This window comes from Amblyomma americanum, chromosome 6 (assembly GCF_052857255.1).
Source record: "Amblyomma americanum isolate KBUSLIRL-KWMA chromosome 6, ASM5285725v1, whole genome shotgun sequence".
Taxonomy (NCBI): Eukaryota; Metazoa; Arthropoda; class Arachnida; order Ixodida; family Ixodidae; genus Amblyomma; species Amblyomma americanum.
The window spans coordinates 116797155-116818376 of NC_135502.1; the positions used below are offsets into that span (position 1 = coordinate 116797155).

General features: G+C 50.0%; 1 protein-coding gene across 1 annotated transcript; it reads right to left on the reverse strand.

The window, feature by feature from the left end:
* Positions 1–18495: 18495 nt before the first annotated feature.
* On the reverse strand, positions 18496–19737 carry LOC144095477 (uncharacterized). Its single transcript, XM_077629206.1, has one exon. The coding sequence runs from the start codon at positions 19735–19737 to the stop codon at positions 18496–18498; it is 1242 nt and encodes a 413-aa protein (XP_077485332.1).
* Positions 19738–21222: the final 1485 nt, after the last annotated feature.

The following is a 21222-nucleotide window of genomic DNA, read 5'->3' on the forward strand; positions in this document are numbered from 1 at the left end:
ATGAAGACTCCATAAGTGGCTAAATAAACCCAGTAAACCACTTTTCATGACGAAAAATTGTGAAAGCCACAACTTTTCTGTTTGTGCCTGAGATAAAAGGCCAAAACGTTGACAAGGGTATTAAACAGAACTTACAAGTTGCAAGAAGACCTTTTATGTACGGTATCAGGTGGAGTTATACCAAGCTAATCACTCAAAATGATTAAGAATACGGCACTGCAAAGTAAAAATGAATATAAACTCAAATGATCCGAGTTGACAGGGAAGTATCCATGGCGAGAAACATGGTATTGGCCTGAGCCTGGCATCATTATACCCGTTACAAATGTACGAATGAAAATTCCAGCGTGTAGTGGGTTTCTGAAGATTAACAAACCTATGCGCCGCCGCAGTGGCTGGCCTAGGTTGTTTGGACCCGTTGTGAAAATGCGTGTCAACCAGCACGCCTAATAAATAAAATAGCCTGATAAATCAGATTTCCCAATTTCGGTCATACTCAATAGAGCGTTGTAACATAGCCCGATCCGCGTGCCACTGCACGTGCGCAGACCATCCTGGTGGCGCCAGATGGCGCCACGTGCCCGTAAGCTGCGTGCACGCTTGCCGCGTCAGGACTAATCATTGCGTGCAAAGTGGTACCCGCTGAAGCTGATCACGGTAGTGGATTGGGATAGCACTATGCCTAACTCCTTAATAGCCCTGGAAGGAGTTCGTCTTTGACGCAATCAGAGCTCAGGTTCCTACTGCTGCCTCTATTGTCTTAGCTACTAAAGCAGTTCCTATTAAGGTTACTGTACAGCCTGCCATCCAGTGACAGAGTTCAACCTAGGTCCTCCATCTAGCTCTTCAGGCATCCACGATATGAGGGAAACCCGTACATTCGCTTTCTTTGTGCAACGGCTAGCGCACGTGCTTGCTCAATCCGCTTACTTTTTGCCTTCAAACTGGTTTTATTGAAGAAGACGTACTGCCGCAGTGAGTGACACAAGTTGCTAGTGTATTTCCAGCTGCACTGAAACCTCTCTCAACGAGTTACGAACAAAATACTCGCCACGTTCGTAAACGATGCCATGTGCTTAAACGACACAAATCACAAACGGTTTCATTAATAATAATAATGATTGTTTTTTTAGGGAAAAGAAATGGCGCAGTATCTGTCTCATGTATCGTTGGACACCTGAACCGCGCCGTAAGGAAACAGGGATAAGAGAGGGAGTGAAAGAACAAAGGAAGAATTAAGTGCCGTAGTGGAGGGCTCCGGAATAATTTCGACCACCTGGGGATCTTTAACGTGCACTGACATCGCACAGCACACGGGCGCCTTAGCCTTTTTCCTCCATAAAAACGCAGCCGCCGCGGTCGGGTTCGAACCCGGGAACGGTTTCATTGCTCCAAAAAAGAAAAATAGCCATAAAATTAAATCTTTTGACGCAAAAATATTTAGTAACGAATCGATTTGTTTGCCTTCACAGAGGTCGACCACACAGCGGTGGAAAAAGTCCGCGGTCAGCCAGGTCGGGCAGGCTCTATCTCTTGATGATGGCAATGAGGCTAGGGGAATGCGCATCTTCTTCTTTACAATGTTTTCATGAAGAATGTGAACTCGGAAAAAAAAATGAAAGAACGCGAAGCGCGAGAAAAGTACGGCAACCGTTGGACTCCTACCAGCAGCCGAGTGTTTAACTGTGCAGAGGTTTTGGCTTCACAGCTATGCGTGAATGCTTTCCAACAATGTGATTGTGTTTGGCTGATTTTGGCCTCAGCAGCGTATGCAAAGCAAACTCGACTCTCTTGCCTCGGTTAGGAGCTAATGCAGTCTTTTTAGTGGTCATCAGATGACAGTGCCACCTTGACATGGATCGATGAAAAGTCAGCAAAAGTATTACGGAGACCGTAAAGAGATGGCGCTTGCAGCTCTACCGCTATTAGCTGCCTGTACCAAGCGCGAGTTTTGAATCGTCGCTTTCGATCGTGGCGTTCTCATTATAAGGACTATTTTTTCGTAATTAACTCCTCTTATATTAATACGATCACGAACTACAGTAATATATCACTTGGAATAACCTAACTTTCTTAGCACTTGCGTTGGCTATCTCTCTTTTCTCATTGCTCTATTTAACGAGTCAGGCTGATTGACAGCACACCGCTAACTTAAAAATCAAGGCAATTCTGATAAATCAGTGCTCGCAACGCATAACACGTAGCAGGCAGCTGAGGCTTTGTCAGCAATGTACCCCATCCTTTTGTAGCCAATATGGAAGCAGGTATGTGCATCTTTAGCACGGTTAGGACGTTACTTTGAGTGCTGGGAATCAATAAGGTACAAGTTCTACACTGCCTGCGTTGAATTAGACAGTGATGTTGAAAGGAGTACACGTTTCCTTTGAATGGGGACGAGAGGCGTGGCTGCATGCACGTCAAAATTAACGAACACTTCAACAAGGAAGTCACACAAAATAAACGCAGATACAAACCTAATCATTAATATATCAATGTATATATCAGCTTTTTCAGGCAAGCACATAAGGCGGCGGAAAGGAAAACGGCAGTCTTATGGTCTTACTGACCTTGGAGGAGCTTCCCTACCCACACAATGTTTAATGTCTGCAGCGTCACAGGCACCAGAAGAAATAAATAGTTCACGTAACTAATATAGGTCGCGCGAAACTGTGACGTCATCACAAGCTGCCTACAGTGGCAGGTAGAGGTTAATGACTGGTAGCGAGAGGTTGCTCGGCAAGAGCAAGCAGGGTCTGATAAGCCCCACTGGTGGCAGCGTTCGAAACATCCACTTTGTGGAGCAGTGCTGCATCGCTTAACCAGAGCACCACTGGCTCTGGAGTTGTCTGAGCACTCCCACTGGTCCGCTAGGCTTAGCGACCTCCTCAACCGGCTGAACTCGAGGCTTCTCAAAACGTAACCTCGATAATTTTCACAAGAACGCTCTTCACACGTCTAAGAAACGCTGGGGATGAAGGCGCTCACGCGCTTTTCATAGCTTCAGTACTCCGGGCGAACGTGGCTCCTTGGCAGCGGCCCGGTCCTCGATGACGACGTGAAAGGAGGCAAGTGGACGCCTCCAATGAAGAAGTTGAATTCTCTGCCGGAAATAGGCCGTAGAGAAAAGAGTTGAAGACTACGGGACGTCGTCACATTACTTTTGAACATACTCGCGACAGCCAACTCACGCTAGGCCAGTGGGCCTAACAAATCCCGTACTCGTCGCCAATGTGGTGTCGGCCTGGACGGCCGCAAGAAGTGAGTCGAGACTCAGCAAAACATGACGAACGACGTTTTATTCATGGTGGGATGGGTTTTTATATAGAACGATAACGTGACAATCCAAGTCACTAATAAAGTACAGATGCACATAGACAAGGCCAAATCCAATCCAAGTAGAGCCAGACTGGAACTGAAACCCAGGGCATCAGAGGGGGCACGGTGGTCGCGGCTGGCAAAGGACAGGGACCACGGCGGTGGTTAGCTACACATATCAGGGTTAAGTGGAGAAGCATGAGAGAGGCCTTTGCCCTGTAGTGGGCATAGTGAGGCTGATGATAACGATGATGGCTGATCCAATCTGCACCAACCACAAGCAAAATCGCCCGTTGACGCGTAGTCTCTTCGCCTAGAGTGAGCGCTCCGTCCCGCGCCACTGCCCCTTCTTCGTCGTCTTCTGCGTGACAATAATCTGGTGGAGTAGAATAAAGTTTATTGAGGGGAAAGGGGGAGAGGGTTTGGGGACCGCTGGCTGTTGCTCAGATGCTGCGGAGACTTCTCGCTCAGCAGGCCCACTCGATGACACTGACTCGTGTGTCCTTCTACTCGGTGGTCCTTAGCAGGTTCCACGCTTCTTGTGAGGGAACTGGCAGGATGTCTTTGGCAGGCAATAAGTTGTTGTTCTCGTGGTTCTGAGAGAAGACGATGAAGTGGTTTTACACCAGAACGCCGTCCCTTCGCCTCTAGTTTTTTCCTAATTTACGACATTACAATGAAGCCACTGTGTCTTTTTTGGTGACGGCGACAGAAGGGGTCGCTGTTGGACCTCATTCCGATGGGTCAGCCGCTGCCGCCCAGAAATTACGTTTCGTACTCCCAAATGACGCAAGCAGCCAGGCCACCGTGGCGTACTCGGCCACCAGTGATGACCCTTCGGTTCACGAAGGCTTCATCAGAGTCCTAAGGAAGAAGGCCAAACGAAGACTTCGCAAAGCTGAGAACTCGCAGTCTTCTAGTACGTCCACAATCACCACGGAGCGTGGAACATCGGCATACACTGCCCTGTATGCCGATGTTCCACGAGACTCCCATCGATAATCTCAACCACATTAACAGGCAAGCAACGTCAGCGTTCGTAGAGGCTCGCGTCCCGGGAGGAATTAAAGATGTGTAGGTGAATCGTTTTAGGAATGTCGTCGCCATTGATGTCATGGACCGGAACGCCCTTGAAAGTTCAGAAACATAAAAACGCTCAGCGGCATCAGCGTTCGTTCTCTTGTTTTTCTGGGCAGCGGTACTACGGCAGGCGTCGTCTACAACGTCGACGTGGCCATACGCGACACAGATCTGCCCGTTATGATCCAACCAGCTACCGACGGTGTAGCCATACTACAAGCTCAGCGCCTTGGGACGACAAAATGCATCAAGCTGACCTTCCAAGGGGACTGCATTCCAACGTACGTGGAGGTTGGACACTTTCGACACATGGTTAAGCCTTTCGTCCCGAAGCCTCTCCAGTGCCGGAAATGCATGAAGATAGGACACGTCAGTAGTGCGCGCAATTTTTCCATCGTGTGCGCACGGTGTACTCAGCCACAGAGCGAAGATGGTTGCCGGGCAACAGTCAATAAGTGTGCCGATTGCCGCGGCCCTCATGACGCTGCCTCAAAAGATTGTCCTCACCTGAAAATGGAACGTGCGATACTTAAACAAATGACAAGAGACAATTCCACACACAGCGAACCGCCGCAAAGGCGCGACGACGTCCCTCGTCACAGGCCTTCTAAGAGTGTAGTGACCATTGGAAACGATCGTCCAGGAATTTCTGCGACTAATCCTCCCACTCCGCATACCACTTTAAGGAACGGGAGCCATATGACTGGCGAGGCAGGGACGGTTGTCGCACACGGGCCTTGGCCATGCCTGCCTGAGATGCACACACCAGCAGTGACCAAGCACGTATTGCGCACCCAAGTGCCGAGCCTATTGCTAATCAAGCGCAAGGCCCAACTCCGGTCCAAGACCGGGACCGGCAAGTGACTTGGAAATCGCTCCCGAAGCGCTGCACGCCCTCAATGATGGACAGTCATCGCACACTCAGTGTGCTGAGCCCACCGCTGGCCGGGTAGTAGGTGTGATGTGCACACGAAATCGTCGGGGGATTTTCGAACGCGGTGCGTCGACAGTGGTGCGTCGGACAGCGGAGTACTGTGCGTGCCAGCCTAGCGTTGCGCGTGTGCACGTGCGAATGGTGTATGCGAGGCGACGGCGACAAAGAGCGAGGCGTGCACGAGGAGCGGAGAGCTGACGTGTCAGAAAACCGAGGTGTGAAGGGAGACAGCGCAGCGGAGGTCGTGTCATTCAAGCGTGGAGGTGGCAGGCGTCGGACGTTGGGTCCGTGCTGCGTGGACCTCCCTTGGATCACCGAGGCAAGCCTCCTGCGTTCCTTTCAAGTTTGGAGGTGGCAGCCGATAGATTGAGGGTCCACGCTGTCAAAAGGCACTCTTGGATAGCCTGATTTAAGCCTGCGGCCTTTCGGGACGCCGTCGATGGGTCCTGGCTACGCTCCTCCCGCTGCTGCTAAGGTCTTCGGGCTGTTGGCGAGAGACCACTGGCATTTTCCTGCAGTTCTCTCCGCTCCTACTACCACCTGGCTCCCTTCCGCCGCTTCCTTCGACGCAAGGCCAGCGACGCGTCGCACTACATCCAACCGCGTCCGCCCTGTCTGCAAGGCATCCCCGCTTCACCTGAGACGCTCAGTACCTGGTGAACTCTTTCCTTTATTACGTAGTGTTGTGTGCGTGCTGAGTGTGTGTTTTTCTTGTTTTCGTTTGGTATTGGCTCTTTTCCTTTAAATTATAAATACGGCTTCGTTTTGTTTTGTTTGATATCTTTGTTGTTTCTTTCGAACCTGCACGCGATAGCGTTCCCCTTCGGAAAGTCGGGGACGCGTTACCAATTCACGACAGTAGGTCAGGAGCCAGCGAAAGTCGGAGATGAGCAAGTAGTTGAAATGCTGAAGACAATCGTGAATATCATTCGTGTGCGGCTTTCCAGCTTGCACACGCCAGCTGCGCAGACTGCACTGCAGATGCTGAATTTGTTCATTCCAGTGTTTGCAGCTCTCCAAAAGCTGACAGTATGCATCCTCCAGCCTTACCGTTCCGAGAAGTCGGGATGCCTTACGTTGCCATCCACATTATAAGCCGCAACGGCAAGCAGCCTTTCTTCAAAGTGGAACGTCTGCGCTGCCTGTGTGCCTCGTATTAGTGATGGAGGACTGTCGACCTTTTCTACCCAGGTCGCAGCGGTCAGCAGCCCTAAAGGTGTGCAGGCTACAGCTGCGGTGGCATGTGTCTTACAGTGCGTGTGTCATTGCTTGTGCTTGCTAAGGACCGCGTTGCTCTACTTCTTATTTTTTTACGCCCCCTTCATCCCTCTCCCCCGGGTAGCCAACTGTAACTTTCTTCTGGTTAACCTCCCTGCCTTTCCTCTACCACTTTTCTCTCTCTCGTGGTTCTGACTCAAGCAAAATCGTCTCTTGCGTGTACACGGGTCTCCTAGCGCAGCACTTCCCCCGCTTCGTCGTCTTCTACGCAGCCAAAATTCGAGCTTTCGCACTGATTCGAATGTAGTAAATGTTATCTGTGTTTGTTTGGGTGACCAATGTATGCCTACGGCTAGGAGAATAGAAAAAAAACATCATAAGGGCGAAGAGAAGTAGGAAGAGCGAATAGAAGGCGTGTGCAATATTGCTTTCGCAGTTTTAGTCCATAACTGTCGGGGCGGTAAAGTGGCGCAGTCTAGAAATCGCGGGCGCTGGCTGCGTGATTTAGCTTGCGGCGGTGGTATCAAGATAGGGACACTGACGCTGTTCGTAAAGAAATGCTGTTCAAGGGAAAATGGAAAGAAAATCGGCGTTTCAAGAACGAATAAAAAAAGTCCTGACATCCAGTTCTCTAACAAAGCGGCAAACACAGTTAAAGATTGAATAATTTCCGCATTATTTGCAAATACTGAACTGCAGCCTGGCCAATGGGCGGAGCCTTGGGTTGCCACTGTAAGCTTTAATGGGAGTTTCCGGTTCACTTGTTCAGTTGTACAGCAGCTGTCTCTAAATTTCGCGTTCCATTGCCATGACAATGACCTGAAATTTATTTATTTATTTATTTATTCATACGACCATCACATGTCGTCAGAGAGAGTTGCGTTCGTAAAAAGAAAGCAGCATATTGCCGCTAAGTATTCTCTGTCTTTACTCCCTGATAATGTCCTTTGTAATCCCCAGCACACTGCCTCATCACATTGTTTTCCACGCCAGAGGCGATGAGGTTTCTCTTCAACGATTGTACACGCGTCCAGCTGTTCTAATGAATTTTGATGTTTCAGGAGGCGATAAAAGCTCTTTATGTCGGAATTTTATCGTCCCCTTTCAAGTTAGCGCGGTCAAGAGCAACCAAAGTCAATTGTGGATAAAAAATAAAAAAAGAAATTGTTTATTCATATATCGTCGGTTCAATATTCCAAAAAATACTACATACATTACTGAAAAATCTTTAGTCACGTACATGCACTTCATTAAAAAGTACCACGCTTTTCTTATTAAAAAGAAATATTTGCCTTTTTTGGTAGCGCCCTCTTATTGCAGCGACTCTTAGTCACTATAGCTGTCGGCCTTGGCCGACTTGTTCGAAGCTTGTGACTTTAAAGGGACACTGAGGAGAACTCTATCGGATTTGTTTCGTTATCAAAATCTGATAGTTCGGCATTTCATGGCTTTGTTGCCGCTTGTCCGGGAGCGAAAGATGCATTTATTTCAAAGAAATTTGGATTCGATTGTAAAACATTTTATTCGCCGGGAAGAGCTTGGCAAGAGGTCGCGTTAAGTGGTCGAGAGTACATAGCCCTCGACGACGTTGTCAGCCCACTCCACCGCAAAAACTTGCGTTCTGGGGTCAGAGCTAGCCAGCACGGTCTCCCACCGCTCGAGAGAAGGAGCTGTAACTAGATCACCCGGAGGTGGCTCTGTTTTGCAGTCCCACAGGATGTGATCGTAGTTAGCACGTTGGCCACAGTGTTTGCAGTTTGGGTTGTAAAGATCTGGATAAATGTGCGCGAGGAGTGATGGGGTGCGTATCGATCTCGTCTGTAGACGACGCCACGTAACCTCTTGTTCTTTAGTAAGTCTTTTGTCTGGAGGGGGGAAAATTCTCCTCTCTAGTTTAAAATGATTGGTGAGATCATGATATGTGATCATTGAGTCCTTCGTGAAATTCAGGGAGCCAGACTCATCCACTGCCCGGTCGACGAAACCTCGGGCTTTATTGTGGGCTGCCTCGTTCCCCGGATTCCCCGAATGGGCTGGGACCCATATCAATTCGGAATAATTTGGTGAGAATTTGGTTGCGTTAAGGATTCTAAGGGAGGTGTTTGTAATTCGCCCTTTAGCGAAATTATTGATACCCATTTTGGAATCGCTGAGGATGATGCTCCCTTGGGTATGTGCTAGGGCGAGGGCTATAGCCGCCTCTTCTGCCGTTTCAGAGGATTTCGTTTTGATTGTCGCCGAGACGATGTGGTCACCATTCTCGTTCACAACCACAACTGCAAAGGCATTGGTATTTTTGTATTCTGCCGCATCTACATAAAGTGTTGCAGCGCACTGTCTGTATTTCTTATGTAAGGCTTTGGCTCGTGCTTGTCTTCTACCCTCATGGTGTAAGGGGTGCATGTTTTTGGGGAGTGGTTTGATTAGTAGGGCCGTCCTATAGGCGCGGGGTAAGTCTACTTTAGCATCGTTATTCGTAGGTTGAAAGTTAATTCCGAGCCTGGTAAGAGTACTCCTGCCAGTTCTGGAATTGGCTAATCGCACTGTTTGAGCCATTAAATGGGCTTCTTTCAGTTCATTGTAGGTGTTATGTATTGCTAACCTCATAAGCCTTTCGGTTGAGGCATTTAGTGGGAGTCCTAACGCAGCCTTATAGGCCTGCCGTATCATGCTATCCAATTTGTCCTTTTCTGCTTTCGAAAATTTCAGATAAGGGGTGGCATAGAGTATCCTGCTCAGCGCAAATGCCTGCACTAGGCGGCATAAATCTCTTTCCCTCACCCCTTGTCTGCGGTTAGCTATGCGGCGGAATAATCGCGCCGTCGCTTCTACCGTGCGTTTCAGCTTAGTGAGTGTGTCAGTATTTTTTCCATTTGTTTGTAAATACAACCCCAGTATTCTCATGGTCTGTACCTCTTTGACAGATCGTCCATTAACATAGACGTTTATTTGCGGGGGGGATGTCGTGGTACGCCTACCTCTTTGTTTACGACGGATCACGAAGAGTTCAGATTTTTGCTCAGAACAAGTGAGGCCGGAATCCCATGCGCATGCCTCGATGATGTCCACTGCTGCTTGAAGTGTGTCTTCTATGTAGCCTTCGCATCCTTTGGTTACCCAAAGTGTGATGTCATCTGCACATCTGCATAGAACGTGTGATGTAGGTCTGGTATTTGTGCCAGTTTGGGGGGAATTTTGATGAGGGAGAGGTTAAAAAGGAAAGGGGACAGGACGGAGCCCTGCGGCGTTCCTTTACTTCCTAGTTTGATTGGGGCAGACTCTATTGTTCCGACCGTTAGCACTGCTGTTCTGTTAATGAGGAAGGATCGGATGTAGTTGTACGTCCTTTCTCCGGGGTTGATTTCTGACAAGTTTGTCAAGATGGCTTTGTGGGTGACGTTGTCGAAAGCTTTAACAAGGTCTAAACCCAATATTGCTTTCGTTCCTGTTCCCTCGTCAGCTTCAATTATGTCCTTGTTAAGCTGCAAGAGAATGTCCTGGGTAGATAGTTGGGCCCTGAATCCTAACATTGTTTCAGGTAGGAGGTTCATGTCCTCCGCATAGTTTTGGAGCCTACTGAGGATGACATGATCCATGAGTTTGCCTAGGCATGATGTTAATGAAATTGGGCGTAGATTCTCAGTGCTGAGTTTCTTACCCGCTTTAGGAATAAAAGTGATTTTCGCGTGTTTCCACTCTGGTGGTATGTTGCCTGCATGCCAGTATTTGTTCATAAGGTCTGTAACCGCCGCGATCGACGTTGTGTCTAAGTTCTTGAGAGTCTTATTTGTTACTTTGTCTGGTCCTGCCGCAGATGTTGTCCGCAGTTTTCCAATTGCGTACCAGACCTCTGCGTCTGTGATGTCTGCGTCTAAATTTGGATTAGGAGTCCCCCGGTAGTCTGATTGTGTGGTACTGTCATCCGTGTTTAGATAACGTTCTGCTAGCTCTTTGATTAGGTCTTCAGTTGTACCCTCATATTTATGTATGAGTCTGTACAGTTGACTTTGTTGCACGGGACGTGTTTGTTCTGGATCGAGCAGGTGTCTTAGAAGATGCCATGTCTTCTTATTTCCGAGCTGTCCATTGACGCTTTCACATATTTGGTTCCATTGTTGTGTTTGGAGAGTAAGTGTATGTTCCTCGATTCGCCTCTCGATTTCAGCGATCTTTTTGCGTAGTCGCTTGTTGTATTTTTGCTGCTTCCAGTGTTTTTGGAGGCCTTTTTGTGCCTGCCACAGGTGTAACAGTTTTGAGTCTGCATTCTGCTCCTCCTTCTCAACTGGCACCACAACGCTAGTGGAGCTGACATCCTCATTCAGGGAGATAACCCAGTCGCTAAGGTTAGAGATCTCCTTTGGAGCTGTTTTGTCGCGAAGTTGCCTGAACTTGTCCCAATCCGTGGTTCGTATTTCTTTTGCTTTGTTTTTAAGTTTTGTCGTGGGGAAGGTGATGCTAAGGATGAAGTGATCACTACCAAGGTTTTGCCCGGTGTTGACCCACTTTGCGTCCTTGACGTTTTTAGAGAGGGATAAGTCTGGAGATGTGTCTACACATACACTGTTACCCATGCGTGTGTGGTCGCTCGGGTTGTTTAGCTTTGTGAGCCCTAGTGACTGTATGATTTGCCAGAGCAGGTTCCCTTTCGGAGTTGCTTTGGTATATCCCCATGCTGGGTGTTGAGCGTTGAAGTCTCCCACAATTAATAGTTGAGCCCTAGCAGCCAGCTTTACTGTGTTTATCAACAAGTGTGGGAGTCCATTGCCTTTGTTTCTGGGAGGGTTGTATACATTAAGGATGAAGAGATTTGAGCCTCCTTTTTGCCTTGGTACTATTTCAAGTAGGGTGTAATCTTCTTCCGAATCAGTTATAAAATGTTGAATTGCGGTGATATTTCTATGCACCAGAGTGGCTGTGAAGGAGCCGGCTGCGTTACTAGTATCATAATGAGGTGGCAGATATGCTTTATAGCCTGGCAGTGTAGCCCTGCCGCTAGCTTCTTGCAATGCAATCACGTCTGGGGTTGGAACAGACGGTGCTTGTTGGATGTGGAGCTGCAAGTGGGCCCGCTTGCTGCGGATGCCTCTGCAGTTCCATTGCCAAATTTCAAATTTTTGGCGTGGTGCCATGTTGGGTTATAGATGGTTGTGGCGTCGTGGACAGATCCAAGGTGGGGGGTAGGCGGGCCTCGATAGTTGTAAGCCTATCCATTATTTGCTGCATGCAGGTGGCTATTTGGGATACCTGTCCCTCTAGTGTTGCAAAGCGAATATCTATCTCTGCAAATTTGGTAGTAACGAGGCCTTGGAAGGTTGCTTGTTCTGTTGATATAGCGCTAGTTCTCTCTGACAGAGTATTGATGTCTGCCCTGAGTTTGGTAGGCGCTTTCGACGGCTGCGGGGTGTCGGCTTCCGAAGCCTCGGCCTTTCTTTTGGATTCCTCGCCTTCTTTTGTAGGATGCGGTCTTTTAGTTGCTATTCTGGCGTCTGTGTCCGTCGCGTTATGGGCTGAAGACTGGGACGCGTTGGAGGGAGTGTGGCAAATAGCGTCTGTTTCCATCGCATTATTGGTCGAATCCTGGGACGCGGTGGGTGGCATTCTAGCCGCAGTGGCATTCTGTACCTGATGCGCTTGTAACAGGCGTTTAATGTCAGCCAACTCTTTTTTAAGGCTGGCAATTTCTCTGTCTCGGGATTGTAGTTGGATCTGAAACTCCTTCTCTCGAGCGTCAATAGATTGGGAGGCCTCTGCTGGCCAGCTCACCTTTTTATTGGAGCGGCTATCGATGCGTCCGCGGCTTGAGCTTCTCTTGTCGTTCCCTGCAGGGTTCCCCAGGGGCGGGAAGGAGCTGGAGTTGTTCCGGCTGTGGCTTCCTCCTTTTCCGGTAGCACCGTGTTCCTTCTTCCTGGGCCTAGACTGGTGTCCGTGTAGTGATGAGTCGTTGTCCCCTTGCTTGGGTGTCTGGTTGCCATGGGGCGTTCCTTGTTTGTTCTTGTTGATCAGCCGGAATTTGCAGTTCCGGCTGCCTGTGTTGTGGCCCCCGTTGCAGACGATGCATACGGGTTGGCAGGTTGGCTGTTCTCCCTCAGGTGGAGGCGAGTGATTTTCTCCGCAGCGGCGGCAAAGGTTCGTTGTAGGTTTGTAGCAGACATCGGCCCGGTGTCCTACTCTCCTGCAGTTGTAGCATACCTCATGTTGCTCCCTGAAGGGGTGGACCCGAAAGACGCCGAACTGATAGATTACTTGGCTGGGTAGCTTCTTTCCAAAAAAGGTGATTTGTATTGTTCTGGATTTCCCGATCCTTCGGGCATCCACAACTTCTATTCCTTCGTTTCGGTTTCCGAAGCCTTGGCGAACCGCTTCGGGCGAGTCTCCCGCGTAGGCGTTGTAAATGACCCCTTTTACCGAGTCTTCGGGCGCCGCCATGTACGACGTTACGTTGTAGGTTTGATCTTGGAGGTTCAGTTTTTCAATATTGGCGTATGCAGTCGCCCGCTGACGATCGGGCGTGCATAGCGTAAAGGTGTTGTTGGCCGTATTGACTCTGATAATGTCTTCATTCTTCACCGTATCATACGGCAGCCGGGCCACCTCGCAGGCGCAGAAGAGTAGTAGTCCGGGCGCAAAGTCCCTCAGATTCCAACCTTGTGGTCGGCAGACGATTTTGTAGTCGTCGGTCGGTAAGCGCGGGAGAAGGGCTTTCTTGCTGAGTGCAAGTAGCTTCTTCCCGTTCTTTCGCGATGGAAAATTGGAATTAGACTTGCCTTGGCCGTGCCCCTGCGCAGGCTCGTCGTCGGTTGATGCGGGCCCTTTATTCTTCAGGCCTCGTTGTCGGTCGCGGTAACGAAGAATGGTTTCCCATTTTCCGGCCTCGAGCTCCGACGGTGATATTTTCTCGCCTTCCATGGCGTACTCCATCTGTGCGGGTCCCTGGGCGCTCAGTTCCCGGCGGAGAGGTGACGAGCTAGGTCGAGCTCGATGGCTAGGCCGGCAGTCAGCCGGCAATATGCCTAGGTGTCCGTAGATTGGTAAAATCCGGCTGCAGCAGGCACTGGACAATGGCCCGGATGTCGTCCAAAATATTCGAGCCCGAAGGCTGACTCTTTCTGCCGAAAAGTGGCTTCGAGGCGGGAGCCCATGCGAGACAAGTCAGCACAGCTCCGTGGATTGGATTGGATTTCTTGTATTCGAAGTTTTTCCCGCCGCTCCGATTTAAACTCGAGAACTCTCATGACGTCACGGAGAACTCTTATGACGTAGTAGGAGGCAGTGACGTGACACGTGACGTAAACGCAGACTCCGTGATTTCAGGTGCTAGCGGTGCGGTCTAGCAGGTGCCGAAATTAAAGCTACCGCCGCCGCACGTTGAAGGCATCTATCGGGGGTCGCTGCCGTCGCTTCGTTTACGTTTGCACCAGCGTCTTGCCAGCGTTACGATGGATCCCGCTCCCGAACACGACGACGTAGTTCTCGCAAAAACTCCGGCCTGCATTTCAGCGACCTCAGCCCCGCAGAGCGTGCGATGCTTTTGAGGGAGCATGGTTAGGTTAGGCGCTGGCGGGTCGTTTCCCCCTTCCTCAGTGAGCAGCCGTTGAAAACTAATTATCATAACCCCAGTGTGCGGAGTCGCGAGGGGCCATGACAAGGTCGGCGCGTTGCACCCATCGGAGTCTGGCCGGGGCTTTGGGGCCAGTGGATTGTGATTCCTTGAACGGCGCGGAAGGGCCAAGTTATTCATTTTTTTGCGACAAAAAACGGGTGGGTGCTCACTGGCCGTCGCGTTTAAAGTTGTCGGCTTGAAGCTAAAGCCGGCGCACGGCGCTTCAACGGCTTCAGTTAGATCCAACGAATCCACTGGATGGGGCTCTCTCGCCCACTTACATGTGCCTTCAGATGCGTACTGTGAATGGATTAAATTAGCTGAGAGCTCGAAAAGAACAGCTCCGCCCAACTGCCGAAGTTATTGAATTACGTCACAACGCGCACCTCGCCGCGGAGCCGAATCAATCTGGCCGGGCCGACGGCGGCTGGCGCACTCGGCGCGAAAAAGAGACATGCTCCAAGTCTCCGCCATTGCGGTCCGAGAGCGCCGAAGCCGCCGAACGCGTCGGCGGTGAAGCGCAGTTTGAGTATAGAGGGTCTCGCTTTGGCCGACGTGACGTCGCCGTGCAGCGCGCGCGTTACGCCGGAGCACAAACGCGCCTTAACGGAGCCCGCGGTTAACCGCTAATTAACGTATTCGGTGGCGGCATCTATGGGAGCCACTGAAACCCCCCGCCCACTCACTGAATAAAAAAAAAGTCCTGTGCTGAGGTTCAGAATCGAACCAGGGCCTTACCTGTTTAAGGCAGAGACGCTACCACTCCGCCACGACGTCTTTTTTTTTTCTTTATTGCCTGGCTTTGACACAGAAAATTGCACATAACAAACAATCAACAAAAGACAAACGCTATGTACACCCGACTCGAAGTCAGCCAGCATGAGTCTGGCCTCGTCAACTTAAAATTCACGCAGTGTACAGAGTGGCTCTAGTCTTGAGAGCCACTCCGGAGGCTCCGCTGCGGCCTTCTGAATGGCCAGAAACATGTCCATACTTTCTCGAAAGTAGATTCGGGCAGGTCTTGCGTCTCTGTCACAGTGAAAGCCTGCCATTCTCGAGCGCCATATACAGTGGAGGCCTGTCAGCATTATTAAATCATAAGGCACCCCATCCTCATTTTCAACACATAAGTAACGGATGCCATACGGGTCTAGTGGAAATTCTTTCTTTAAGGTTCGCTGTAATACATCCCAAAAATAAACCCCTTCCCAACAGTGTAAAAATACATGGTCTATTGTTTCAGGCTTTCTGCAAATTAAACAGTGAGAACCCCAGGGTAAAAATAATTCCTTTCCCTCTAAAAAATTTTTTACCGGTAAGGTTCCGGTGTGCAGCTTAAAAAAGAAGGTTTTGGTTCCTGATGGCACCTGCATGTTTTTAACTCTTTAAAACATCTTTGCCTTGGCCTCCACTCTACAAGGCCCTGTACAAGGGCACCGGGAAAACTACATCGCACAAAGCACGGTACAGTTTCTTTCGTTTCACAGTCGACAGAAAGTCATTTGAAAACAGCGCGGAAAGAAACCTTACACTGGCTACGATTTCCCGGTAAAAACCGGTGACCCTACTGTAAACGTCAGCAGTTGCGACTATGTACTCTGGAAGCAGATGCCGCAGCCTAACTTGGCATACGGTACGCAAAAACGGGTCTCTTGTGTCCCGCAGAAACAAAAAACGATTGACCAGCTGTCTCAAAAACAAATGGCCCAGTCCCAGCCCGCCGTCTTGAACCCGTCGGAACAGGTTGGTCCGGCTGCAGCGCTCCCATTCAGACGACCAGACAAAGATGGCGAAAATTCGGTGTAGCTTTTGAATACTTAACCGTGAACAGTGCAACACCTGCATGACGTACCAGAGCCTGCTGATAAAGAACAAGTTGCAAACAGTGGCTCTGGCGAAAATGGACAAGGTCGTTCCTTTCCACTTATCAGCTCTTTCCCGTATCTCTTTAATCTGTCCTGTCCAATACAGTTCACTGTCACGGTAAGCAGCGAGTGGAACGCCCAAGTATTTATCTGGCGTCGTCGTCCAAGGCACGCTGGCAAACCGCTCCGGCGTAGATGCCCACCTTCTGTGCCAAAGTCCGAGGCACTTCGACCAGTTAACCCCGCTTCCAGTAGCTTGGCTGAAATCTCGTACACATTGAACGGCCTCGCTTATGCCTCCCTCGTCAACGGCAAACACAGCAATGTCATCAGCGTACGCCAGAACCTTTACTTCGGCTGCTTGTAAACTGAATCCGGTAATACTTCTGTTTTTCAGTAGCTTCAAACAAAGGGTCTCCACATAAATACAAAATAAAAGGGGGCTGAGGGGACAGCCCTGGCGCACCGAACGCTGCACGCTAATGGGGGCCCCCAGACTCTTGTTAACGATCAATTTCGTCGTGCAGTTCCGGTACGCCAGGGCCACACCCTCGCGAATAACAGAATCAACGTTAACATGGCTTAATACTGCAAACAAAAGTTCATGGGCAACGCAGTCAAAAGCCTTTTCTAAATAGATCTGAAGAAGAGCCACCTGACCATTTGTGTCATTACAGGTTTCTAAGACACTGCGCGCAACGTGAATATTTGTAAAAATAGACCACCCTTTAATCCCGCAGGTCTGATGCGGACCAACTAAGTGATGAATCACGGTCTGCAGCCTTCGCGCCAAAATCTTCATAAAAATTTTGTACTCAACATTAGTGAGTGCTATCGGTCGGTATGCTGTCACCAGTCGTAATCTGTGTCGTCTGTTTTGGGAATCAGCACAGTATGGGACGACCCATAGGACGGAGGCAGTGCTTTGACTTTAAAGGCTTCGTTAAAGATTACCCTCAAGACCGGGGAAATTACATGTTTAAATTCTTTGTAGAATGCCGCGCTGAACCCGTCCGGTCCAGACGACTTTCCTGGGTTTAAACTATCTATTGCTTGCTCGACTTCCTCTTGATTTATCTGCTGTTCTAATCTGTCTTTAGTTTCGTCGTCCAGACGCGGCATCTCGGCTAGAAACGCCTCCTTAAATGTGATAACATCTACCGGGTGCGATGCGAAGAGCGCCTGGTAATGCTCGAAAAAGGCTCCTTTGATGTGATCGATGTACGTTTTTGAAACACCTCCCCATTCTATTTCGTTAACGTGATTTCTTTCGGCACGGGTTTTTTCCAAACCAAGTGCTCGTTTCGTTGGCGCTTCCCCTGCAGCCATGTTTTCTGCCCTTGCCCTCACCAACGCTCCCCGATAACGTTCTTCTTCGAGTATCTCTAGCTTTTGTTTGGTTTTTCTTATGTCCTCCATTCATTTACCAGGCGCTCGGCATTCCTGTTTTAACATCTTCTGAAGCAGTGTCTTTAGCTCAATTTCCTGTTGTTTTGCTTGATGACGTATACAAGTGGCTCTTTCTATTGCTTTTAATTTTAAAGTTTCCTTAGTGAGCTCCCACTGCTGCCATATCCTCATGTTGCTACTTGGTTCTATTTTTGCTACTTCTTCCCTTACAGCTCGGTTATAAAATTCGTCCTGAAGTAGCTTGTCATTCAACTTCCACATTTCCCATGAAAAACCATTCCCCTTCTTAATGAATCCTATGCAGCATTGAACCAAACAGTGGTCAGAAAATGATACCGGCATAACTACATAACTATTGCATTTAGGTACAGTTTCCGCGGATGCATAAATGCGGTCTAGCCGTGCGTGACTTGTGCCCTCGAATCGTGTGTACCTTACAGCACGCGTTCCTTCAAGACACTCTGCTACATCCTCGAGGTTGCAGTTCACAATCATTCGTAACAACACTTCGGTGCTTTTGTCTCGGAAACCTCGGAGGCTTGTCTTGTCGCGCGCACTAAGGACACAGTTGTAATCGCCCATAACAATCAGCTGTCTGTCAGTGCGAAGCCGTTCTTCGACGCTTTCAAAAAACGCGGCTCGGTCATTAACCACATTAGGAGCGTAGAGGCAAACAATGCGCCAGTCTATGTTACTGAGCGAAAAATCGATGGACACGTGTCGACCCGACAAGCACGAATGAGGACCGTGTACATCTATTCCCGGCAACTTCTTAACAAAAAGAATACAGCCAGCCGATGTGCCTACAGCATGGCTAACGACGGCAAAATACCTAGACGTGAAACGTCGCACCATGCTCCCGGTCTCTTCCTCACCATCGACTTTAGTCTCCTGCACTGCCAGTATATCAATATCTTGCTCCGTTATAAGTCTGTACAGCTGGCTTTGTTTTCTTTTACCTGCCAGGCCTCTGACGTTTAGGGTGGCGACTTTAAACGGAGTTGCAGAAGCCATTTTAACTAAGGAAGAAGAGACCGAAAGCACGGTGCTTACCTCCCGCGCCTAGCATGTCGCTAGACGATGCCGTCGCCGCCGGTGTCATCCGGCGCGAGCACGTGCTCCTGGTCAGGAGGCGCCTTGTCGCCGCCACGCTTCTCAGCCGGAACTTTTGGGCGCGGTCTCAGACCGGCCCGTCGTGCTTGGGGCGTCTTTGCCGGCGGTTCCCCGACGCTGGGCTCCGCTGCCTTCTCCCCGTCGGCCTTGGTCTCGGCGTGTGGCCGCTTCGCAGGTGTAGTCACGCCGACGTTCATGCGGGAGTCCTTTTCGTCGTGGCTCTCGCTGGCGGCCTTCCGTTCCACGTGCACGGACGAGCTCGCTCCATCTTTGGGCGTTTCCACAGGCGTCGAAGATGGGTCAGTAGCTGGCGACCCGCTCTCCTGAGCCACAGCCGTGTCGGTGTTGCTACTCGCAACAACTGGCTGCACCGCCACCCCCTCCGCTTTGCCCGTGTCGTCGGCACCGCTCGCTGCCTCCTCTGCTTCGACGACGTCCATCAGTTCTGTGGAGACGCTCGCTGCTACATGCCCGGTGGCCGACGCGTAGGTACGAACGCAGTCAGCCTCCGAGTGTCCATAGCGCCGGCATTTCGAACACCTGGGCACCTTGCAATCGCGGCGAACGTGCCCCGTGCCGCCGCAACGAAGGCACTGCATCGGCCGCCCGGGAACCACCACGAGAGCCAACTCGCCAGCGACTCGTACCTGGTGGGGCAGGTCGTCCACCTTCACACCTGGCTTCAGTTTCAGAAGCACGGTCCTCGTGGTGGACCCCTTCTCCTTCATGCCGGCGACGCGCCAACGCTCCCGGGTGACCTCGGTCACGTTGCCGAACGCCGCGAATGCCGTACGGATGTCCTCGTCGGCGACGCCGTGAAGCATCCAGTGGAGGCGCAGCTTTACCTGGTGGTCTTCTGGATCGAAAACAATGCAGCGGCGTCCCTTGACTTCCAGCTCCTTCGTGGCGGCCAGTTTCTTTGCGGCGTCAGCGGTGCTGAAGGTCACCGCCCACACGTGGTTTATCTGGTACGCCCCCAACGCCACGACGTCGGGGAGCGCACCAGCGTTGGCGAGGGCGTCTCTGAAGTCTTCGACCCTGTAGGGTCTCGCACGCACGTCCCCGTGCAGAAAAACCGTGTTTAAAACCACACGTCCGGTAGGCAGAGTAGGCAGGACGATCTCGTAATCCTTATCAGCGTCGCTGGCAAACTTGTTTCCGCGGCCGGCAACGGCCGCTATCGCCGCTCCGTGGGAGCTCATGATCCTGCGTCCGTCACGCTCGGTGGCCGGAAGTAGAATGACTCCGCCACGACGTCTCACGGTAAATTTATTGATAAAGGCGCATCTAGTGAATGCACTCTTCCGATACAAATATCTCCGCGCTTTCGCAACGTAAATCCTGGCCTACCAGAGCTAGGTCATCAGCAATTTTTCTTAACTGATTTGTACCTTGGTTCCCGTCCCTAATAAACGATTCCCGTTAAGAAGTTTGAAGTTGACTGGCACAGCCGGAATGTTTCGCCGGGTGAGCGTGCGAAGACACATGTCTTTATACTGCGAGCTGCCTTGTATGATCACCGACCGTCGTGCCATCATAGTTTTTCATCGACAGTGGCGATCATCTTGCCCGCCTTAACAGGCTCCTTCAGAAATTAACTAGCACTTGAAGTGACACTTGGAGTTCCTCTGCTGTTCGGCGCTTGTAAATCGAGGCGCGTCAGAAACAATACCACGGGGCAACCAAAACTCATAGACGCGAAGCGCCATAACAAATCGAAACTCTCCTGGGCGCCTGTGGCGCCGCCAAGCGTCGGTTTTCTTTAATAATTGGTTTTTTGGGGAAAGGAAATGGCGCAGTATCTGTCTCATATATCTTTGGACACCTGAACCGCGCCGTAAGGGATGGGATAAAGGAGGGAGTGAAAGAAGAAAGGAAGAATAGGTGCCGTAGTGGAGGGCTCCGGCATAATTTCGACCTCCTGGGGATCTTTAACGTGCACTGACATCGCACAGCACACGGGCGCCTTAGCGTTTTTCCTCCATAAAAACGCAGCCGCCGCGGTCGGGTTCGAACCCGGGTTTTGCTTCCAACATTCAGGTTGTCTTTTGTCTGTCTTGCTTGTGTGATAAAAGTGCACTATTGGATTTAAAACAAAACGTACTTCAATATTGAACCGCGCTACCTTCCTTTGTCAGCCTCAGAGATTTTCGACTTCCATGTAGAAAGGAAAATTCCTCCAAGGTGGCGTCTCTTGTCCTATGACGTCGCCACACTTGTACTTGCGAGATTGGCCTTTGGTGGCAATACCTGTATTTTGGTTCTTGCTATTTTCTACCGTACAAAAGCTTTGGTTTTAGTAAGAGCGGCGTTTTTTGATCAGGAGCTGGTATTCTATTGATACAAGCCAACTTCAATTTCTCCTCAGTGTCCCTTTAATAAGTGCGGCAGCCCACCTTGTAACTGTGCAAGTTGTAAGCTGTAAGAAATTAGCGCGAAAACATACAAAGGGCAAGGAAGGAGACACATACGACGATTAACAAGCACTATTGCTAACTGTTTTATTGTGGTGTAAAGCAGAGAATATAAAGGAAAATATTAGCATGTGCAAAGAAGGCGGGCAGTGCAGGCACATACATCACGAAACCGTGGTTTGACCTGGCAGAAAAGAATTGAGAAAAACTCATTCAGCAGCTTAAATCTGCAAAGAAGTGTCGTGTTTATGCGAGTGCCTGCATAATTTTTAT